The sequence below is a fragment of the Arvicanthis niloticus genome, chromosome 7 (assembly GCF_011762505.2).
Source record: "Arvicanthis niloticus isolate mArvNil1 chromosome 7, mArvNil1.pat.X, whole genome shotgun sequence".
Taxonomy (NCBI): domain Eukaryota; kingdom Metazoa; phylum Chordata; class Mammalia; order Rodentia; family Muridae; genus Arvicanthis; species Arvicanthis niloticus.
Genome location: NC_047664.1, coordinates 23,578,818 through 23,603,712, shown reverse-complemented (window position 1 = coordinate 23,603,712; position 24,895 = coordinate 23,578,818). Strand labels below are relative to the sequence as shown.

General features: G+C 40.9%; 1 protein-coding gene across 4 annotated transcripts in view; it reads right to left on the bottom strand.

Annotated features, from left to right (window-relative positions):
* Meis1 (Meis homeobox 1) overlaps positions 1-24,895 on the bottom strand; it is a 140,088-nt gene that overhangs the window by 99,431 nt on the left and 15,762 nt on the right. For all 4 annotated transcript variants that reach the window (XM_034508633.2, XM_034508631.2, XM_076938091.1 and 1 more), the window contains exon 7: positions 8,568-8,679. In XM_034508633.2, coding sequence (XP_034364524.1) covers positions 8,568-8,679 — 112 coding nt within the window. The remainder of the gene's footprint in view (positions 1-8,567; positions 8,680-24,895) is intronic.

Below are 24,895 nucleotides of genomic sequence, written 5' to 3'. Positions count from 1 at the left end.
AGAACAGACTATAATTCTAAGCTCTCTTTTTCTCATTGGGCTATGTTAAAGGGTCATGTCTCTAGTATTAACTCCCTCACTTGTATCTTGCCAAGAATGACAAGGTATGGAGAATCTACACCTAGAACAATGGATTCTCTCCTCATTTATTTTTCTTGAGTAGAAACTAAAACATGGGTTTAAACTGTGCCAGGCTGTGTGGTAGCCTTGAAACGTTTGGGAGAGCCAACCTAAAGAACAAGTTCCTTTCCTTTCCTTTCCTTTCCTTTCCTTTCCTTTCCTTTCCTTTCCTTTCCTTTCCTTTCCTTTCCTTTCCTTTTTGTATTCCTTTTCTCTTATTTCCAGTTTAAGACCTAGAGCAGAGTTACAGGGGAATAAACAAGAGAAAAGAAAAGCCTTACCCAGGGACTGGATTAAATAATTAGAACTTTAGACCTGATATTTTAAAGCTAAGAGACACATTTTTATTGTTTGCATAAAACAGTAAAATTCATTTCATTAATACGAGTGCCAAAAATATCCTCTCTATGCAAGGTGTTTTTGGAAAATACCTTAAAGCTTGGGAAAGAAAGACCAGATTATTATAAACAAAAATAACAGACCCATCGCAGTAGAAAATACACTCCAGTCTTGTGGGACAACCAATGTTTTTCTAAGCAAGAAGCACTCTTTGATGTACAGAAGAGCAAAACGAAGCAGTAGACTCCTCTTTTAAAAGACTTCAGCTTCTGGTTGCAAGGCTACAGGATGCATTGATCTAAGAGCATATTAGTGACCCTTTACCATTCTGTTTTCCCTAACTGAAATGTAGTGCATGATTCTTGGAAGACAAAGTAGCCAGAGAATCCACAGAGTTTGTGTATGATTTTAGAGTTTGTAAGCCATGCTAGGACCCTTGCCCCTTAAAGGGAACAGCACCAGAACACCAATGCATGACTTTCAGCAATAACTATCTACTCAGGCCAGTGCCAGCAGCAAATCCTGTGACATTACATACTAAGCACGCTCTTCAATATACTTCAAACCAGAAGTAAAATAGAACTGTGTCTCTAAAGGCATATTTAATTAATAGTATCTCTTTTGAGTTGCAAAAATTGAGATATAGAACCTGGTAAGAAATGCAGACTGAGTTCACACATAAATAAAAACGAGCAATCAACAAGAAGCTAAGAAATGGCCCTGTTGACTAATGTCCTGTCTTTGCCAGTCGAGGGTCAGACCCATTCAAGCCCAATCAGAGGAGAATGGAAGCAGTAGAGGTCAATCAAAGGCAAGCTGAAACTTCAGCTATCTAACTGACCTTCAGAGCTTGGGACAAATTACTATCAGTCAATGTCAACTAATGACAGGAGCTCTTTGGCTAATCAATTGTTCTAAAAATGATCAAGAAAACTACTCACAGGACAGCTCATTTTCACATCAATGCCTGTGAAGTATGAAAAGCTCATTTTTTTTTGAGTTTTTAATAAGCTCATAAGTAAAGCAGTTACTTGGTAACAGAGGTCACCTTACAGAGAAAGACAGAACCTTTGTCTGTCTTTCACATATTCTTTTATTACCATATTATAGTAAAAAATATGCCATGGATATGCCAGAGGGCTACATAATAAAGTAGGTAACATTCCATTCACTTTTGAGACAGAGATTTGTTCAAGAGAACTCTGTTGGTCTGCCCATAATTCCAAGTGCATTTGTTGGTAGTTTAAGATGAAAAACAATGATCTCCAGTTTACCAGAGATATTTTCTAATAGGCAGGAGATTCCCTTTTAGTGAAAATGCTTGCAGCCAAGTTCATGCCCTATAAAATACAGCTACTGCTTAAGATGTTGAAACAATGTTTCTTGAAGATGCCCTGCTTTTGTGATGTTTAAATCAAGCAAGCAGAGAAAAGAGAAGGGTCAGTCACATAGATGGGTCAGCAAAAGGAAAAAAAAAAAGTGCACCACAAGGGGTTCTTGGGAAAATACACAGCTAATCTATCCTGTCTGATAAGTTAATAACACAAACTCTCTGATAACGGGTACTTGTGGAGAATAATAACTTCCTCTTTTCTTTTTTTATACCTGACTTTTCCTACCGGGAAACTATTTTCCTATCCTGCCTGTCACTACATGTAAAGGTCTCGCCTTAATCTGCACTGGTATAGCGAGCGGGCATAGCCAGAATAAGAGAGTGCTCACAAGCTGAGGGTCAGAGTCTGTGGACACAATTATGAAAGAAAGAAAAAAGGAAGGAAGGAAGAGAATAAGAAAGGAAGAGAAGAAAAGGAAGGAAAAAAAAGGATTATTGTTTCTTCATTTTCAAAGTTAAGAATATTTTGTTTTTAAAACCAGTTGGCATTTTTTTTAAGATAACTGCTTCTAAACAAGCAGTATTAACGCGATGTTTTCATCTGAAAACTTGCAAACAGAGAACAGTTTCAGATTACAACCTAAACCTGAGTTGCTAAGGCACTTTTTCAAATTAAAATATCTTCTGTGGCCTCAACCACTCTCAAGTTGTCCATAGGAAAGAAATAAAGGATGGAGGGTAACACTTAAGCCAAGCCATAATTGGAAGTATGTGAAAAATGAAGTGTCAGTTTGGTCAATAAAGGGCAAAGGTCAGGGGGAATTGCAGCCCCAACTCTGTGCGAAATGTGCTCATTAAGACATCCAATCAGAGAGCTGCTTCTCACCTATCCCTTTATTCGCTGGACAGCTGACTGTTTCAAATGCGTGGGTTTGGGCTGTTATTACTTTTCTTCTTCATGTAAAAGGCGAGCTGGTATATAAATCCTTGTTCAGTCATCTGGAACACAATGTGGCCCTTCCCCACCTCCCTTCCTCTGTTTCCCACCCCCCTCTCCCACAACTCTGCCTGCTGGCCTCACTGATCTGAACCAATGCTAGAAATTCCCTGCAATAATACAGAGAACTGCCCTCTGCCTCTGTTGCCTGAACTTATACAAAAGCTGGGCAGAGGGGGTGAGGGCAGTGGGAGGCGTCACAACTATTGATACTGTATGATACAGAAACGGCACTACTTGTCAGTTATGTTCTCTTAAAGAGACATACTGCTTTAGCTTTTATGTCTCTCAGCGGCCCTGTTGTTGGAGTCCTGCCCCCAGAAGACGTTCACAAGTGGGTGGGTTTTTTTTTATTTTTATTTTATTTATTTTTATTTTATGTACCTTAGTGATTTGGCTGACTTGGTGTCCGTGTGAGGGTGTCAGATCCCATAGAACAGGAGTTATAGACAGTTGTGAGCTGTTATGTGGGTGCTGGGAATTGAACCCCGGTCCTCAGGAAGACCAGCCAATGCTCTTAAACACTGAGCCATCTCTCCAGCCCCTCACAAGTGGGAGTAATCACTAAATTCCTTTCAGGTTGGTATGTTTCTCATAATACTTTTTCTTTAGCCTCTCTCTCTCTCTCTCTCTCTCTCTCTCTCTCTCTCTCTCTCTCTCTCTCTCTTTCTCTCTCTCTCATACACACACACACACACACACACACACAAAATCGTATGAGCTTTAAGTGGGAAATGATCTGCAGGAGAAATACTCTGCCTTGTCTTCTATGCTCTTACTCTGGATTCAGGAAGTCTTTGAAGGTAGGCTCTTAATACAGAATACAAATGAATCCTATCAATCACTGTGCTGCCTCTGGATCTCCACAGTCATCGCTCCTCTTAGAATACAAAGCCAGGTCCTCACTCTCAAGCTCACTGATTCCACCCATTCCATGGCAGAGCTCAGCACTGGACCAGTACAGGCACAGGAGAAGGGTGACTGTATCGGCAACAGAAAAGTCTGACGAACAGCCTACTTTCCTATTCACAAGTCACATGCAAATACTGTATGGAATAGTCCGTGGCAGTCAGGAATTTAGGTTCTAAGGTCACACCAACAACGTGACCTTTAGGTAATCTCTTAGCTTCTCTCTTCCCCTATGACCTGGCCCACATAATGAGGGAATGGAAAGACATACCTACCTAACCCAAACCCCTTGCATCCTGTGCTATTATTTTTATTATCAGCTAGGCAGCTCCCTTGACTTTGGAGACATGTTCAAACTCATAATTCTGCCAATCATTACTAAAGCTGCTTGTGAGGCAGAATGGCTGCAGCAAGGATTTTGGATGTAGTAGGAAGAGGCACTAGGTTGGCTAGGCATTCTGCTCCAAGCTACTTCTTACAGTAGGGGTGTGCTCTGTTCAGCAGGACAACCATGCAGAGAAAGATAAAGGAGACATATGAAAATGGACACCTGCCAGTGTGTGTACAATCTACAGGCACACCACACAGGAGTGCTGAGGACACCCTGTTCTAATGCACTTGCACGGCCCAGAATAGAAGGTCTCAGGGTTGACTTTTACTGTGACCTGCTTGTGTATCTCCTCTATTTCCTGTTTTTCCTGCAAAATCGGAAGCTAGCAAAGAGCCAAGGGGATAAAACAAAACTTACTCTAATATCTTTGGAAATTCTTTCAAGGGAGTTACAGAACAGACAAAAATTCAAAAACGTCAGTGTCATAGCAACAGCAACAGAATTCCTAGACAAACGACAGACATGAAGCCCTCCCTTCTAAAAGCTAGTTTTAAGGGGCTTCACTCTTAGAGAATCAATTTCCGGAAAGAGGTCATGAGTGTTAATGTGAAATGAAAGCAGGGGACACAGGAAGAGTTGTCACGATAAGTAATTTCAGTTGAGGAAAAGATATTGTTATGGCTTAAATATGAAGCGTCCCTTCAAAAGGTTCATGTGTCAAAGGTTTGGCTGTCAGCTGATGGGTGTTTGAAAAGTAAATGGACATGAAGACTTAAAACCTCAGCAATGGAGTGATCCATTGACAAATCCACAGCTGGATGGATTATTTGGAGATGGGGCTTGGTTGGAGGAAGTAGGTCACAGGACCATGTACTGTATCCTATTCTGTCCCTTGTTGTCTGTCTACCTCCTGTCTACCATGAAGTGACACACTGCTACCCTACATGCCCCACCATGTTCAGCCTCATTACACACACATGCTCAGACACGAGGGAGGTGGAAGTGAGCAAGGCTTTTTCAAGGTTTCTACCCTTGAAGAAGTGAGCGAAAATAAAGGTTTCCACCCTTGAAGAAGTGAGCGAAAGTAAAATAAATCCTTCTTTAAGGAATTGTTTCAAGATGTTTTGACATGGCAACGGAAGTCCAACATGGACATATTGTGCAAATCATGAATTAACATTGAATCCCTCAATCATAACATACTCGGTGTCTTCATAATTATAAACCTTATCTATGTTTTCTTCTGAATGCCTACATCTTGATTTATTTATTTATCCTTTTGCAAAATTTATCTTGAAATTATTTTATTGATTATAACAGTTATTAATGTGAAAAAGATCAGGTGTAAGAGAATTTCCAAAATTTCCAAAGCTCTAAGAGTTACTGTACCTTCTGAATTTATCAGCAGGTTAAGATTTTCCTAGATGACTTACTTTCTTGAAGGTTCAGAAAAATACAGGACTCATATGAAATGTACATAGGTGTTTAGTACCTACACTCTGCAGAAGACAGGCTATTTAACCGATAGCCAAAGCTTAAGGGACTTTTTATGTCTGTCTGTCTGTCTGTCTGTCTGTCTGTCTGTCTGTCTACCCATTTATTTTGTTCCACAGCTACTCTAAGGAAGTGATTTAAAAAAAAAACTAACAATAAGTTCAATTCAAATAATGTAGTGAAGAAAGTTTTGAAATGTATCCTGCTCCTGCCTGTGGGGGAAACACCTCTTTGGGAATGTTCTTGACAGATTTAGCTATTTCTTTCTATTGGGTATGTATGAGGGCATATTTATGAATTTATAAATCTTTTGAAGAGGGCTATTATTTATCCAGTTGACTAAAATGGACTCAAACTGTGTAAATAACTATTTAGGACGTGTACGATGAGCCAAACACTGGCACCGCTTCCACTCCCAGGCTTGCCAGAAGGGGCAGACAGGAAAAGCATGCAGATGCTACTGTGCACAGTTAATCCGGACGCTGCACAAAGGCCCAACTCCACAGGTCTCAGGGATAAGAAAACAGGTTTAGGAGAGTCCTGGTTAGCATGGAAATGCCCAAAGCTGTTTTAACAGCACTTTCAGGCATCATTCTGCATTCAGCAGGAATAACCTCGTGTGCTAGAGAAAAGCCACCCGGAAAGCTAGGAAGACTAAAGGTACACTTCCTTTTCCTGCTGGTCCAAGTTAGTGGGAGGCAGGGTTCAGCACATAAAATCCCTGTCTGCTCGCAGTGGGGGTAACCGGCTTTGGCTCTTAGGTGGACGGATGAGGGAGAGGGTGGGATGAGAAGAATCTTTCATGCAGGAAACTTGTGGCACGTGGGTCTGCACTGCACAGGGACCTTCGCACATCCTGAACCTTCTCTATCTCGTACTGGTGTCCTCTGCTTTGTCTGGCACCGGGGTCGATTTTCGTAGGTTTTGAAATTTTAAAATGTATTTTTATTTACATGTTTGTGTATGTGCCAGCTCATCTGTATGTGTATAGTACTCAAGGAAGCCAGAAAAGGGTATCAGCTTCCCTGGAACCAGAGATACATGAGTTTTTGATATGGGTGCTGGGAATGGAACCCAGGTATTCTACAAGGGCATCAGTGCTCTTAAAAACTTGAGCCATGTTTCCAAGCCAAGGATTGTTTTCAAGTGATTCAGCCAAGATCATTCAAATGAGATTATTGAAATGAAACAGCAGGAGTGGAAAGCTAGACACACACAGGGTGTAAGGCTCCTGACCACATATCTCCTTTGGGACATCCATCATTGGTCCAATATAAGAAACATGCAAACTCCTAATTTCTGGTCCCAGCTAAGGGCAGAGGGGGCAGGGGATAGCACTGGATCTTTGTCCTTCAAAAATCCTCTGATTGTGTTTGGGAAAACTTGTGCATTCCAGTCCTAAATTCTAGCACATTTCCTCAGTCTGTAAGCTTTTACGCCTCGGGTAAACGACCAGCTGATCCTTAGATGATATATGTTTTTTAAAAGCAAGAAACAAAAGCAAAAATGAAACAAACAAAACACTAGGCTGTGACCCCTGTAGCAGCTCTGGGCCGTAGGAAAAAGAATTTAGATTGCATTTACACCTTTCTGAGAACTCATAGTGTAAAGTGGAATTGTTCAAGCCAGGCCTCAGATAGAAAGTGCTGACACTACCCTCGCTCTGAGCAGCGATGCCGATGTCATAGCACATACACGCACACTTGAAAGAGAATAAAAAAAAGGCCTCTTGGATTTATGCTGCATATCATTTTCCAGTAAAAGTCAGAGGTCAGAGGTTACCTGCTTCTACCTCAGCTCTGAGCTGGCTTACTATTCCAGGCTCCATTTTCACTAGGCTTCTACTTCTGATGAAGTCAGCAATTTTTTTTTTTTTTGAACAATAAAATGTCTCCAATGCTTAAAATTATATTTGCAGAAGTTATTTCTGGTGGAGGGGGGGTGGATACCACATATATGCCTTTTAAAAAAATAGTAACTTCCCTGCTCCTGGTTCCCAATCAATCATGCTAAATCCATTGTAGATTATACAGTTCTAATTGGTGTGCCTCAATTAAGTTACACAACCAAATTCCTTTCTTGCTGAATAACACTCCAGTAAAAAATGATCACAAAATCGAACTTTTAAAGTTACGCCTACTGGGGATCCAGGGGCAACTTCAGGAAAGCAGTCTTTCATCGTCAGATGCAGACTTTTTAACTTTAATTTCATTAATTAGACACAAAATCCTCAGGAGCAGGAAACATTTAGCTATTGAGTCTCCTTGTTGCAGAAGATTACTATGATGTTTAAGCTTTAATTCTTGCTAGTTATTATAAAACATAGTATGTCCATAAACACCCCAGTGTAGACATAGGGATTCATCCAAAGAGCGACACAAAGTAAGTGGGCTCCCTCCTGTGTCTAATCTGGCTTTGCAATGAAACTAAACCTCAAAGAGAGTCAAATAAATAAAACCAGAAAAAAAGTGGCCTCAGTGCAGAGGGATCCCTACCATAGGTTGCCAAATTGCTTTCTAAGAATTACCCCCAACACACACACACACACACACACACACACACACACACACGCTCTACTTTTGGTAATGCTGGGATCAAACTGAGGGCTATGTGCATGCAAGGCAAACCCTCTACTACCGAGCTAGGTGACCAGCTCTTTCTAAGAATCTTAAGGTGTTTATTTAGACCTTCTAAAAATCATTAGACAGTATTTATTTGGATTCTTAATGGAGGTTTCTTCCTGGTCCCTTGAGAAGCCCCAAGGATGTCACAGCAAACTACTAGTACCATGCTATTTGTACATATTTTAATTCCTCCTTTATTTCTCTAATCTTGCCTCAGTTGGCTCATGAAGGTGACCAGGTGACAGGCAACAGGAATTCCCTGAAGAATGGGGCCAGAGACTGAACAAGATGAGCAGATTCTCACAGTATATGGGATTTATGTTGTCAGAGAAGATCTATGGATAGTAACTGACTTTCTGACATTTTTCAACCCTTGACCAGGAAGCAAGAAGCAAGGGAGAATGAGAACACCTCTCCTACCTTGCTCACTGCTGTTATCCCCACTGTGTGAAGTGTGGCCACCGCTGGAAGGGCCCGGGGTTCCTCCTGAACGAGTGGATGCCGTGTCATCATGGTCTCTATTCCAAGAGGGCTGTGGGGCACAAATGAGACAACTGAGTGAAAGCCATCTGTAGACAGGGTGTGATCCCATCAGACAAGGACAAACTTGGGGAGGCCTACAGGGACACCATGCCACCATTCCCAATCTTCAAAACTGGTCCTTGCTCAGGGATGCATAGGTATGTTGAAAAGCTGCCAATTTCAGCTTCCAGATTATAATAGTCAGTCTGTAAGTAACCACATGCTTTATTAACAAGGAAACTATTTCAGATAAAGGGGGTATTGCTAACCCTTGAGTCTAACTATACTACACCAAAAATGCAAAAATGGAGGTGCTGGTCTCTAACACTGTGTTCCCAGAGGCCTCTACTTCATTCTAGGAAACAAACCTGTCGGGACTTTCAAGATATCACAATCTGACCTGGTCTATAATAGCTAGTGTGTGTCAGCTGTTTGCCTGATGGTACACCACAAATGGACCAGGCACATAGACAAAAAAGAAAAGCTAACCATAGATTCACATGGACTGTGTACACTCAGCCCCATGCCGAGCCTTCTTGTACTATTGAACAGAAAACAGATGTTGCTTCTTATCACTGGGTGCATTTGAAAGTAACATTCAGATTGGCTGTAAATTCAATTCTTAGGAAAAACAATCGTGGTGATACTTCTTCCAAATCTCTCTTTATCACCAGAAAAGACTTGAATGAGCTTTTAGTACTTGCTTTCAAAACCAGCCTCATGAGTCACTGGTCATCCTCTGCAGTAGGAGGGATGCAGGAGACAAAGCTGGCTCTTGGCTGGGAAGTGATGTTTGTCTTCAAGATTATTAGTGGAAGAGCAAGATGACCTTATGTGTAAAATATGTCTAAATCATTTCAGTCATAGACGGTCATGGTTCATGACTGTGTTGTAGTAAATTTTATTGACCCTTCCACAAGTGGAATATGCCTAGTAGAATCACTGCTGTTTGTTTATTTCTTGAAAGGCATTTACCCATCCCAGAGACAATGAGAAGAGCTGAAAAGAGCAAACAATTCAGATGTCCAGGGCCAAGAAATCAAAGATCCTGCCCACAAGTCCTGCTGCACTGGAACCCCAAGAGAGGCCTAGTGCTCTTCCAAGGACACCTCACCCCACCCTTAAAGGCCTGAGGACTGATGCCTCCCTCAAAATGGAACCAAGCCACAGAGCACATCACTTGTGTGTTTAAGTCACCCATTGTACGTATTCTCAAAAACAGTGCTAATTGACATGTGGATCCCATGATTGAGAGACATGTGAACTGTGAAAGGAGAAGCGTGTTTTTTTTGCAGACACACATTTTAAAGCAGACCAGAAGAATGCTGTAAGATGCAATCTGGAACACATGCTCAGAATGCAAACAGTTAATGCATAAATTTTCAGTTTGTGCAACTGCAGCTCTAAAAGGGGGACTTGTTTATTCAGAGCTCTGCAGAGAGAATGGTACAGCACCCAGGGGACAGACAATGCCAGGCACAAAACCCCGGTGCCTCAACATGTAAAAGGATGTTTTTCTGTGTGCTACAAATCCCACTTGAAAATATAATTAGAAGGAGAAAATGGCAAACTATTGCATTAACTGTAATTGAACAAAAGACCAGCAAGGCGTGTGGGAGGCTGCAGGAGCCCGTGGGAGTTTCAGGATGCATGAGATCCTGCGAGTGACGTCTCCTGGGCACCCTCATTTTCTTTATGTTGTCCCTCACCACTATTGTTGACTGGTGATCTGACTTGTAATTAATAGAAAGGGTAGCAATAACAAGCTAAAATACAGAGCCACAGCCTAACCTCATCAGAAACACGGTGGTTAATCTGATTAAGAGCAGGACTCCAAAAAGGTGACTTAGAACCAGGGAATCATTCCATGTCAGGCAGGAAACTGCCCTCCTTTCTGCCACAACAGACCTGATATACACACTATCTTTTAATGAGCTCCGCTGATTTATTCAGTTCTGCTCCACTCCCTCCCCCACTTCTCTACTGTGCAGGATGTAGATTAATTCAATGCTTAATTGTTTAGTAAATTCAATTTTCCACATTCTATTCTGCATAGCTTTAGCTAAGGTTCTTAAATCTTCAGCAGTGAGCCCTGAGCTCAGTGTTTGTGGTCTGTGCCCACCTTTTTCATTACCGTTTTTCTTCATCCACCACTTAATTCACCATGAAAAGATTTTCCTTGCTGGAAATTCTGATTCCGCTATGATCTGTGAGGCATTCCGATTCATTGCATTTTCATTGTGTTGGGTCTTAGATGCAGGCTCCTCTTTTCTCACAGCTATGGCCGCATTATACAGGCATTCATGCAAGAAGTGTTGGATTCTACCTCAGTTTATCCAAATTTCGTGCAACCTATACGTTTAAATTTGTGTGTTCGCCAAAAGGCGCCCATATTTTCCAGCTAAGATCATTCTTCTGAGAGGCTTACTCTTCCAGGAGGCCTGTGAATACTGAACACGGCTCCCTGCAATGAAGTCTAACTTTTGTGGTCCTTCCTTGAATTGGCATTGTGTATTAGCATTTCAAGAATGGTGTAGTCACATGAAACTGAGCATCAGAAGAAATCCACAGGGTTACCAAAACAGAACCAGAATTGTGCTTACTTCAGTTCATTAAGCAAGATTAAAGTCCAAGTATCAGAAACAGCTCATGAACCCTTCCAATATAAATATGTAAGAGAGACCTAATCAGAAAGAACTCCCCCAAAAGCCATCTACCAGGGAGTTTCAGTTATAACACATGTCTCCGTGTATATGTGGTCTCACCAAACAGAATCATTATTTTAAAATTAAAATATGTGCATGTGATTAAGCATATGAATCTGTGAAGTTGTGAGTTGCTTGGGGCCACTTGGAAAGTAAGGCTGACAGAATAAAATCAACGGTGCATTGAGTTAGATATACAGCGAATCTTAGTCATGACCCTAAATTAAGTCTTAAAGAAGCCCCATGTCCTCAGTGTACACAATTTCAGAATGAGTGATGACTATGTTGTCATCAGTGAGGAAACCACTAACACAAAGGCCCTAACCTGAAGTCCAGTTACCACCTATGGAATATGTCGGGGGCAGGGAGCGTCTGTTTTACTAATTCATATGTTTATATACATACTTATTTGCCTATTTTTTCTATGGGGGGGGGAGAATGTCTGTAACTGTTCATCAGACCTCAAGGGAGCATGAGACCCTAAAAGTATAATAATCATTAGTCTAGGAGATACTTATAGGCCTAGACACAAAGCTAGAGAGAAGGTTTCAGAACTCACTGACTCTCCACATATAGAACTGCACAGTGGGCACAGTGATGCCCTCCAAACAGGGCTCGACTGTCGTAGGTAGGAAAAGACATCTGAAACTGGACCTTTATCTATCAGAAGCTCTTCTTGATTGATATGTAAATATTATATGTTACATATAAAATAATCCCATTTGTGTTTCTAGGGCCTCAAAAGACAGAAATTTAAAATACTCAAAGCAAGCAAGAGTTCTCACCTTCTTTTCTTGCCCTAGCAGCTTGAAGGCTTCTGATTTTTGTTTGTTGTTTGTTTTTGTTTGTTTGTTTGTTTGTTTTTCCTTTACTTCTTAAGAATGAAGCAAAAAAATTCATTTAGTTTGTTCTCTTTTCAGTGTTTTAGCTCCAGTGCTTTCTACTGAAAGAGGTTTTGCAAGCGTCTGGTAGTGGGCAGGCATGGCCTCTCCTGACTGTAGGCCATTTCAGGACAAGGACAGTAGTGCATTCTGCCCAAACTGCTCTTTTAAGAGCTGGGACAACTCAAAGCTAAAACTGAGGGAACTAGCTAGAATTACTGTTTCTGACTTTCCCAGCCCTATCTCAGCAGACTGACATTTAAAACATACTGTGGCTCTTTCCATCTCTGCCTTAGACGTTGAGATATCTTGAAGCCTCTTCCTACCTTGGACATTTTCCCTTAGACAACTCTTTTCTCTAGTGTAAAGTGAATTAGCACAAATATAGACTAGGCTTGTACCTCTGGGTTTTTTTCTCTGTTCTTCTGACTTATATGAACAACGGTGTGATTGGCCACCTCCGTGAAAAGATGCCTGCTTCACTCAACAAGTCCAAGGCTAACCTCTTTCTCCAAAACCTCTTATTCATTTCTTTGCTTCTTTGTTTAAAGATAGTCCCACTGGATGGCCTGGAGCTCACTGGATAGACCATGATGGCCTCAAGCTTATAGCAATTCTCCTCCTCCACCCTTTAAGTGCTAACACTGCAGGTATGCAGCAGTTTGGTTTATTCTATGTTATTCTTCATCCCAATCCATGTCTTCCCATCCTCTGGGGTAAAAACAACAACAATAACAATATGAGCCATGGTACTCATATTTACTCTCCATCCCATCCCTTCTCCTTCCTTAACCCTCCTCCTTCCACCTTTCTTCCTTTCAGTTGTTCAGGGGAGGGGCATGGCTCAATAACAATCTGTGCCCCTCCCCTCTTTTTATAATAATAAGTCATCATGCCTTATCCACTTTTACCACCAAATAATTGTCACACAAATCTCCCCAGCTTAGGAATTCCAGAGTCTCACTAAAGCTCCAGCCCCATGAAGGCAGGGATGGCACTGGTTTTCTCGCCACTAGGTTCTGAGGATCAAGCATAGCCCTGTGATGGTGTTCATGAAGTGATGCGGAATGAACTGCTCCCTGCTGCCTATGGAGTACAGTCTGAGTTCCTTAGCCTGATTCACGAAGCCTGCAGAGCCTCTCTGGGGGCCATTCTCCTCATTGTTGCTTATATTCTAGCAAACCCTGCCACGTGTGATCACTCGAAGCTAAGCCCTTCCTCCTCTGTCTGTGATGGCCTGCCCTGCCCTATGAGACACAGGCACTATTTTTTTCTTAGTATTTAAGCCTTCTGTGATGCATCTATGCTGTCCCTGGATGAGGCTCTTCTCTCTGGAGCACTCAAACAGCCTCATCTTACCTGTCACATTTACTACCATGTTGCTTTATGGTAATCTGCTGTGCCCATCTACAATTCTCTGCAATGAATACTTCAGAACATGTCTTATTCATCTTTTGTTCCCCATCCTAGGAAATGTTTTTATGATAACATATACAAATGATTTTAAAATATCTTCTCTCTCTCTCTCTCTCTCTCTCTCTCTCTCTCTCTCTCTGTCTCTCTCTCTCTCTCTCTCTCTCTCTCTCTGTGTGTGTGTGTGTCTGTCTGTCTGTCTGTCTGTCTGTGTGTGTGTGTCTGTGTCTCTCTCTGTTTGAGTATGAGCACTTGAGTGTAGGTGTTCATGGAGGTATTAGATGCCCTGGAACTAGAGTTACAGGCAATTGTGAGTTATACAACATGGACTCAGAAAGCCAAACTCTGGTCCTCTGCAAAAGCACTACAGGATCTTAACTTCTGAGCCACCTCTCTCCAGCCCCACAAATATATTTTTGAGCAAATTAATAGATTAATCAATAGACAGGGGATCCCTACCTGATCATATCTGATATTGTGAGTGTTTATGTTAAATATGACAAGACAGCCACAGATACTTGAAGAATCTAAATATGTATCAAATACTTACATCTACTATAAAAATATATTAATAGCTAGTTATAGCATTGCACAGGAAAAGAAGGAAGGAAGAAAAGCAGGAAGGAAGGAAGGAAGGAAGGAAGGAAGGAAGGAAGGAAGGAAGGATACAAAATTAGGCAAATCCTAAAACTTTGGTGTACCACTTACATAGTTTTAAACAAGTCACAATTTCTTTAACCTTAACGATTTTATCTGTAAAAATGAATTTTAAAAATGCCCCTCCCCAGAACAATTAAAAGGAAGAAAGGTGGAAGGAGGAGGGGTAAGGAAGGAGAAGGGACAGAATGGAGAGTAAATATGAGTACCATGACACAGATGTATGAAAATGTCACAATATAACCCAGTATTTTTATACTATCTGAAAAAATAAAATAAAATCACTTAAAAAAAAAACTTTAAACCTGTGCCCCATGCAGATACAGCAGATACAGCGTATACATGTTGCAAACATGCAGCAAATACTCATGAAACAACAGCATTACAGGTCTAATGGGGAAATTAGAAACATCTACACACACAGGTGTATTGCCACCCCATCCCCAACCCGTCAACCTGACTCAATGGAGAGTCATCTGAGAAGAGGGAACTTCAATGAGAAAATGCTTCCATCAGATTGGCCTTTAAGCAAGTCTATGGGGCATTTTCTTAATTAATGATGGATGTGAGAGGGCCCAGTCAATTGTGGATAGTGCTGCACCTGAGCAGGGGGTCCTGGATTTTATATAAAACCAAGATGAGCAAGCCATAAAGCAAGTCATGCAGAAAGCAGTGTTTTCCATGGTCTTTGCTTCCATTCCTGCCTCCAGTTTCCTGCCCTGAGTTTCTGGCTCGGCTTCCTCTGATGATGCCTTGTGCCATGCAACTGTAACCTTTATAAACCCTTTCCTCCTCCATGTTGGTTTTGGTGATAATATTTATCAAGCAACAGAGAAACAGACTAAGTTAGACCATCTCGCAGCTGGTCTGTACCCAGAGAATGCAAACTGATCTGCCGTTCAGCCAGGAATAGTGTTATTTCACAGTGGTCTGCTTGTTCCCACCCCATCAAGTTTAATTTGATATGTTATAAATCACCTTGTAGTATTCAAAATAATTTGATGTTTCCTTTAAGCTTATCACTTGTTAAGGTGTTAAATGATGTTAAAATCCTCTTTTCTAAACTAAAATTACACCTTTTTTACTGCAAAACAATAGAGACAACCCTACCCTCCTGGTCTCAGTCAAAATGGTAAAGAAATGAATCTGGTGATCTCAGTAGAGAAGAGGTCTTCTGGCTGCTGTGGAAAGTCAGTGAATGAAGTCGGGTTCAAGGTCGGCAGGTACTCACTGGGGACAGACGTGTGCTCCCATATCACCAGGGCTCTCTAGCAAAGAACCTATAATGACTTGAAAGAAGTCTCACCTTTGAATTCTGTCAAAGGGCAGAGACCAAGTCTTCCCGATCCAAAGAATCCTGGTCCACATGACACACATGGTCACATGCTTGATGGTCATGTGCACCATGCCTACACATGCCATGCACACCTGCACACACATATCACATTTAGCCATTATCATAGAGGATGGAGTTGCCAAATGGCACCATCCCACCACGCCAGGAGAGCCAAAGCTAACTGACCCCATTTCTCCACTTTCTGCCTCCAAGGTGTCTTTCTTAGATCCTCACAGGCACATGGTATCAGCCAATATAAGTCTTGACAAACCCTGTAATCAAAGATAACCATCCAAGGAAAAAGTCCAGAAAAACACAAATGCAGAGACACTGGAAGGAAGGAGAAGCCAAGTGAGTCACTTCAGTGGGAAACAAGATTCTATTTATCAGTATGGACTTGAAACTGGGAAATGAGAGATGCTGAGGTGTTCTGAGGTGTGATAATTTAGCGTTGGATAAACTGGCACTCCCACTGCTGTCCTTATTGGCTTCATTTGCATCTGCTTTAGAGCCAAAACTCCCTGTCAACCACTAAGTCCATTGAGCCACTATTTCTAGACACCTGCACTTTGTAGAGATGAGGGAGAGATGTTCTTCTGAGTCTACATCTTCTCAACTAAAAATATAGATAATTAAAAAAAAGCATAAATTTCTTTATAGGAACTTAAAAAGATTCCTGGAATTCATTAAACAAAATTCAGATAATCGAAGGAAGTTCTGGCTGTGTCTATGTGTGTCTGTGTGTGTGTGTTTGCTTGTTTTAATGGAATAAATCTGTGTCTACCCCCTTTAAGCTTCAGACATTTTTCCAACGTCAGAAGCATTCAAAAAAAATAATACTTTGATATACACAGAGGCTGTGGAGTGAAGGTCCACATTAAAGTGTTTTAAGGAGGGGATGGGGAGAAGGTTCTGTAGCTAAGAGCACTGATGTCTTTTCCAGATGGTTGATTCCCAGCATCCATATAGACGGTCACAACCATGTGTAGCTCCAGTTCCAGGGCATCTGACGTCCTCGTCTAACCTCTGCAGGTCTGTATGCATGTGGTACACAAACAAGCATCCACACAAAACACCAATGCACTTAAAAAATAATAATAAAGTTTAAAATATCTGAACAGTGTTTAGAAATGGTTTAAATACTAAACAGGGTTCTTGGGTTAAACATCTCCAGGTCCACATCTCCTGCTGAAAGATAACGAAGTGTGGGAAGCAATTGCTGCTGACATAAGGTTTACTTTATCTCACTTTACTCCATTTTATTTTATTTGTGGTGTGTGTGTGTGTGTGTGTGTGTGTGTGTGTGTGTTGGAGGGGTGCACACATGTGCATGCTTGTGCACACATGTGAGCATGCAGATGCCTACTTGTTTATTTGTACAACACAACAACAATGCCTCCAGAGGTCAGAAGAGAACACTGCAACCCCTGGAGTTGGCTTTAGTGGCAGTTGTAAGCAGGGGTGTTGGTCATCTGGGTGACAAGTCTTCTTACCAATCAGCCCCTGGCTGTTTAAAAGGGTGTCTCCTGGGCACACTCAATCCTACTGTCTTCACCAACTCTTTGGTCTCTTCTCATTTTCTTCTCTTCCTTTACCTCACTCCCTCACCTTCCCCAAATCTGTAGGCCTGTACAGTTCTTTGTTTGTTTTTGAGATAAGGTCTTTTGCTGTAAGTCTGGGAACTTACGATGGAGACCAGACTACTCTTGACCTCATAGAGCTCCACCTGCCTCAGCCTGCTGAGTGCTGAGGTCAAAGGTTTTTGTCACCACACATGGCTAGGATCTTATTATGTCCCTATTTCAGATCGTAATAAAATGGGCTTTTACTTCACTACTAGATGCCCAAGGGTTAATTTTGGAGACTAGGGCAGATGGTAAATCTGTGGTGAGGCAATGGAAGTCCAGCATCCTCTCTCAGGGTCTTCGACTGTTACCACACAATCACACTTCCTCTGCTGACAGTCACTGTGTGAACTCTTAATCTAGACATATATCTGGTTGGCTATCTAGACATTCCTTAGGCACAGCACCCACTCCCCTGGTGCTAGCTGGTGTCTTCATACATAATTCAAGTGTGAAAACCTTGATGACTAAGCAACTTTGCTGTATTGCATGCGCACGTACACGTGCATACGTGCACACACACATTTACATTGTATATATGTTACTTGTTATATGTTACATATTATGACAATATGTAGCCATAGTGGATAATTTATGGGAATGAAGACAGTATTTGTTGAACTGAATTCTATATTTCCTAGTTTATGTGTACCACAAATAAGTCCTATAAATGATATTTTTTTTTCAAACACTGAATCCCCTATCTCTGTGTAATGAGGCATGGAGAGGAGGAAGAATTTTTGTGCAAAAATAAATAAATAAATAAATAAATAAATAAAAATTTAAAAACCCCACCAACCCTTTGGTGAAAATTCTCCAAGGAGTCATTTCATCTATAAATAAAGAGTTTTCTATCAGGTGATTCTGTGAGTTCCAAGAATCATTGAAGTACAAGTGTACAAAGGTACATGTGTATACACCCATGCACATATGGATATATATATATATATCTTATATATACCTTATGCTTATGTGCATAAGCATAAGGTAGAAAGACATAGAGGGTGATTTTAAATGTTATAAATTATATCATAATGAAATTTAAAGCAGCTTGGCCATCAGATAAGACATTTTAAATCTGCTAGCTCTTATGTATGTCACCTAGTCTCACACGAATGTCCGTGCTTCATTCTCTTCTCAATACCTGGGACCTGGCTACTATGATATGACTGAGGGGCAGTAAGGGGGAAGCTCAGATGCAGTATCTTTCCCAATGCTTCTTAAACTCCTTCTTGCCCACAGCTGGCATCTTTTAGGTCTCTACTCTGAAATTCTCAGAACTATTCATGTACATAGTTGAGATGATTCATAGAAGAATTTAAAGATGAACAATGCAAAGCAAAGATCTATAAATGTAAAAGAACACCCAGAACGTTTCAAAAAGCATTCCTGATGAATCCATGCAGCGCTGACGGATTCTCTGCAACTTTTCTATTTTGAGAATCAGTATTAACAACATCCCACAAAGACCTCCCTGTGGCCCCAGAGGACAACAGGTTTCCAAAAGGGGTACATTCAACAACTTACAAGGCAAAAGAATAATCATAGCTAAAGGACAGTTGACAAGTATTGGCAACCAGTTTTACCCAAGTCTCAAAACTGGCATAAAGAGTAGATAAGTTAGAGAAGGTTCATGTGTACCAAATGTTCCAATTCTGCTAAGCAGGCTGTTGGAGGGGGGGCCCAAACAGTGAACAGAAGAGAAAGAATGCCTTATTAAAGAGTTTCCTAGTGAGTGTGTCTATGCCAGAGACACTGGTATGTGTCTGGAGTCCCAGCAACAGGGCAAGCTGAGCCCAGTAGTTCAAAGCCAATGTAGGCAACATAGTGACATGCTATCTCAAAAATAAATAAATAAATAAATAAATAAATAAATAAATAAATAATCATCTTTCCTTTTCTGTGTTGCTTTGGAAATCATACCTTGGAACGTTAGTTCACAGCATTTAACCTTTGACTGAAACAAACAAATGAAGCTCTAACCCAACCAGTACCATTGTACTTGCAAATATTTATTTCTAAATACTTCAAGCCACACTCTGTATCTGATGGCTTTTGACTGAAATTTGTGTTATCTTCATACCATTTCTGTTCCACAGCGGAGAAGATTCTATAACTAAATACTAGCACACACAGTGTTATTAAGTCCCTTTTGTGAGACAGTGTTTTATTATCTATTGGAAACTTGATGCATGTCCTTTAAAGAAATTAAGATAAACTCAAAGGTGTCTTACATGAAACAACCACAAACCACAAACTTCCTAAGCAAGTATTTTACCAGCAATGATGCTTAAAACATTGCATCCTTAGCACACGTTATAAACAACTGCATGGACATAGCGCACTCACTTCAAGGAATTCGTAGAAAGCACTAAGCACAGGATTCATCCAGTACTGCCAATCAAATTTCATAAGAGTGAGTTTTCAGTGGTTTGCTACAGTATCAGTTGTCTGAGGATCAAGTCTCCTCTCTCTCTGTCTCTCTCTGTGTCTCTCTCTGTGTCTCTGTCTGTCTGTCTCTCTCTCTCTCTCTCTCTCTCTCTCTCTCTCTCTCTCTTCTCCCTCCCTCCCTCCCTGCATCCCTCCTTCTCTCTCTCTTTCCAACCCCCTTTCCTTCTCCCTCTCCCTTCTCTCTCTGTCGCTCCCTCTCATCTTTCTACATATACCTGTATCTCTGTTTCTTTCTATGCCTGTCTCTCTACCTGTACACCCCACCTCTCTGTGTGTCTCTGTTTCTATCTCTATTTCTCTCAAGAGTCTCACTATGTATCTCTGTAGATCAGGCTGGCCTCAAACTCGCAGAGCTCTGCCTGCCTCTTCCTCCCATTTCTGGGATCATAGGGGTGCATCACCACCCCCAGCTGCTTTGATGCATTTTGTTCTGTTCTGTTTTGTTTTGTGTTTTGTTTTGAGTTGGGTTTTTTTGTTTGTTTTGTTTTTAGACAACATCTTACTGGCCTCAAACTTTCTGTCCTCTTACCTCTCAGCGTCCTGAGTGCTGAGATTACAGGAGTGTGCCAAGCTCAGTCTCTTTTTCTTCCATGATTAATAGCAGAATGATAGTGACCTACTTAAAAGTAACAATTATATTTTTTGAAGCTCTGTAATTATAAAATTTTCTATAAAACAATACCTGTGTCAAACAGTACTCATCTCTTTTTGTCAAGTCAATTGATGTTTTTGAAAGATGAACAGAGTGTAATTAAAAAGAAAGCATGTTGTTTAATGGAGTGCTTGGGGGCACTGTTTGGCACAGTTCTCCTGGTACTCCTTGGTTCTCATGGTGAGTGGGTGAGTGGAGATTGACCATTCTCCATTTCAGAAACCACAGGAGAGCCTCACCAAGGTAAAGTGACATCACCTTTCAACTAAAGTCCACATTCACATTTGTGTGCTTTGTCCCTAGAATGTATGGGGGAGGGGGCGGTTGCCAACTGCAGGAGAGAGAGAGTATGGAAGTCAGCAGACTTGATTGCTTTTTCTCAAGTGTTTCCAAAGTTTTACCTCTTCTACTTTTTTACTCCCACACCAGAAATGTCCCCAATCCTGATCTGAGGAAGAAAACTCTAGTTACTTTACAGTCTTGTTTTCTCCTCCCATCACAGAAACATTTACTTAACACTGATACTCGTGAAGGTTACAATAAAAATCTCATCTCACTTTCTTAAAGATTTGCTGAAGCATTTCTGGATGTTTATATTTTCAACCAAGTGTGATTCTGTTGTTTCCAAGGATTCCCAAATCTTTGAGCCACCTGGCAATGTTAAATTTGGAGGTGGGGAGGAGATTTATTCACCCTTTTCCATGATTTATGTGAGATACGGTCATCAGAGAGAATCTTCTCAAAGCTTCCTGAAACTGAACTTGAGTTTCTGCTTCTCAGGAATCCCTAGCTTCTTTGTATCCAAGCACTTAGCTTAGAGGTCAATGAAAAAGAGAGTGTGTTCCAGGGCAGGGTGCTGAGCCTCAAGGTCCCTTGTTAAAACTTTCCAGTCATGGAGGGCTGGAGAGATGGCTCAGCAGTTAAGAGCACTGGCTGCTCTTCCAGAGGAGCTGGGTTCAATTCCCAGCACCCACATGGTGACTCATAACTATTTGTAACCCCTATTCCAGGGGATTGGACACCCTCACACTGCTGTACATGCAGCCAAAACACATAAATAAATAAATAAATAAATAAATAAATAAATAAATAAATAGTCACTTAGAAAGCCAGGCTTCAGTCATATCCTGGGCACCTTGGGCTTTTTCTCACTGTTTGAAGTCTGTTAAGTATCAGGTAAACAGCACGTGAGAGAGAGCTATATAACTGACACTCACACCGCTCACTGTCAGGGTGCCAAGCAAACCTTCAGAATGCCCCAGTAGTGCAGTAAAGAACAATGTACCTAAGTGGAAGGGCAAGGTAACTTGGGAAAAAAAAAAACAAGCTGCTACCAAGTCCCAATTCTGGAATAGAGATGTTTATAATAAACTCACTCAAATACAGGCTGTAGCTGGATTGGAATAATTATTAGAATAAAAAATATTTGCTCAACAACAAAACACTTGATGAGCATAGACCTTTGATCATTAGTAGACTACGACCTTTTCCATACAACCAAGTACAGGACAGGACTCTAAATGCTTTCTGACCATGTTACTATTGAACACAGCTTGTAAACATCCTCAAATGTCGCAAACCCATAGGCCAAGTCACCACACAAGCAGCTGCTGTGAAGACTTCATGAACAGTATTTCTCAGAAGTTTTCAGCATGGGATAGGGACAGAGAAAATACTGAAAGAAAGGAAGCTTGCTCTGTCTATTACTCAGTTACTTTCCTTTAAAAATTAATTTATCAGTAAGTTCAGTTCAAACCGTAAAGTTCCTAATTTTTCCTTAGTAGAAACTGTGGCCAAGAAAATCACGAGAACTAAAACGAAGATGGCTACCCTGTGTGAAAGGCACATACCTTTAACCTCAGCATCCAAAAACAAAGTCAAGTGGACCTCTTTGAGTTTGAGGCCAAATAAGTCTATTTCAGTGGTTTGTAACCTGTGGGTTTCAGCCCCTTTGGAGGTCACATATGAGATAGCCTGCATATCAGATATTGGCATTACTATTCATAACAGCATTACAGTTATGAAGCATCAATGAAAACAATTTTATGGATGGGGATCACTACAATATGTGGAACTATATTAAAGGGTGGCAGCATTAGGAAGGTTGAGAACCACTGGTCCATGTTTCTTAAGTTAAAGGTCAGTTAGCAAGACTCTGTCCCCAAACCAACCAAACAACGGCAACAAAACTGAAGCTGGCCTCATGGACAGGTACGACCCTGTGAAAGAGGACAGTATACATTCACTAAGAGTAATGAACTTAAGGAGAAACGCCACCCTTGCCTTATGAAGAAAAAGCTTATACATTTGGTGGAATTGTGGGGTAAATTCCCTTAAACCAGGCAAACGATGGAATATGAATAAGTGACCCATCTACTGACATGTCCAAGAGTGAAAGGCAATGTGGCTACTCAGAAGACCCAGGAGTAACAATCTCAAATAAAGGTACTATTCAATGACCAGTTATCCAAAATCTGTACCCTAAAATCTCTTCAGCCGGGGACTAAAGACAACTCCATATCTGACAGCAACTCCCAACCCAATGTTCCAAGTAAAGCCCAGATGCTCAGCTTCATTCTACTGCACAGCCTTGTTCTGATTGTACTGACGGAACACATAACAGCCAACACACTTGATGCTATTTTTGGTGTAATCTCTACATTGCTGGTATTTGTGATTAATAAAGATTTAAGATACTAGGTCTGAGTTTAATCCTATGGATGGCACAGGGTTTTTGTTTGTTTGCTTGTTTGAATAAATTCAACACCGCAATAAACAGAAAGGAAGGCTACATTCAGAAGCCATCCAAGGGGGCTCGTGAGTTACTTGGCTTTGACTTTACATTGTAGAAATCATTAGCCCAACTCCCAGATGGATCTCTCCTTTGAGGCTCTGCAGACAAACACTTTATTTCATGTAAATAGTACGGGTATGTCTTAGACTATCAGACACTGTACGCCATTCAGTTTGGAATTAACTTTCCAAACCACTAAGGAATAACTTCTGGATAACAGAAAACACTACAGGTCTCAGCTAATTATAGCTTACCTATCAAATTAAGTTAATGTTAGGGAACACATCCAAACAGCTGCAGAGTTTTAAGAGGTATTTTATTGTTAAGGATGTGTGTACTCTCTCCTTTCTGAATCTTTTAAGAGAAGAGAAGCATTTTGTAAGTTAAGATGATATAAGAAAACAAAGTTTACATCAAACTGCTCTGTCCTTTGTCCCTTGACAGCTGTGTCAATTTCTTCATAGATTTAATTTTCTAGAGTTTCATAATAGCCATTAAGACACACTTCTCTTTAAAGTCTTTCTCTGAGGCATAATGGGAATGTAAATTCAGAATACAATGCAAATCATGGAGATCTGGACCAAATCTGGACCATTAGTTAAGAATACAGTCACCTGCCAGCGGTGGTGGCGCACACCTTTAATCCCAGCACTTGGGAGGCAGAGGCAGGTGGATTTCTGAGTTCGAGGCCAGCCTGGCTACACAGAGAAACCCTGTCTCGAAAAACAAAACAAAACAAAACAAAACAAAACAAGAATACACTCACCAAAACTAGCCATCTGAATAGAGGAGGGAAGACACGTAAATCTACTGACCTGTTCACCCAGTGTTGGCAGCCCCAGAGGAGGAAATTGAGACTGATAGTGTGTACCTTTTCAGCTAACTATACATGTTAGCAGCATTCCAAGGCTTTAGTCTCTGCCCATTCCTATTCTAAAAGGAGAGCATCTTCCCTGGAAATAATCCCATGTGTGGCTAACAACCAACAAGGCAAAGCAGGTTCAAATGTTAGTCAGAGAAGCTTTTCAAAACAAAGAAAAACCAAAGTGATCCAGAAGAGAGAGCACTGCAGCTCTTCCTCACTACAAAAATCCACAGCCAGGCATTACAGGCAGCAGTGTGAAGAGAGACTACAGGACTGGGCGCCCACAAGCCACAGTGCCCTCAAGGTTACCTTGTGCTGCCCAGCTCTGAAGCAAGAGTTGCTGTACATCGATTTTAGGGTAATGCCAAGATCACTGGAAATGTTACTGTCATAAATTCTAAATGACTCAGAATACCCTCTGCTTAAACCATTTGTAAAGCAGAAGGCTGTATGCTACGGGAAACGGAGAACAGCGCAACTATAAAGTTTGATTGATCTTATTAAACTAAAAAAAAAAAAAAAAGGTTGTGGTTGTTTCTAAAGTTATACTTCTTACATATATACACTGTGCTCGTGCCTGACATCTGTACAAGAAGAGACTTTCATTTAAGATTTTCAAAGAGCTGTCACACTGCACAGGCAAGCCCCTCACTTGAACATAAATCTATGAACCGTGAGTCCTGAAGTGCCAAAGGATTGATAGTTGAAACATATTTCTGGGAATTATAAATAATATAAAATTTATTTTTGTAAGTTATTTATTCTCTAGTAGTTTATTTCTATACACAGCTGCATATGTCATGCAAAGAACACAAAGGCATCATTTCAGAGCTTCAGAAAATTCCAT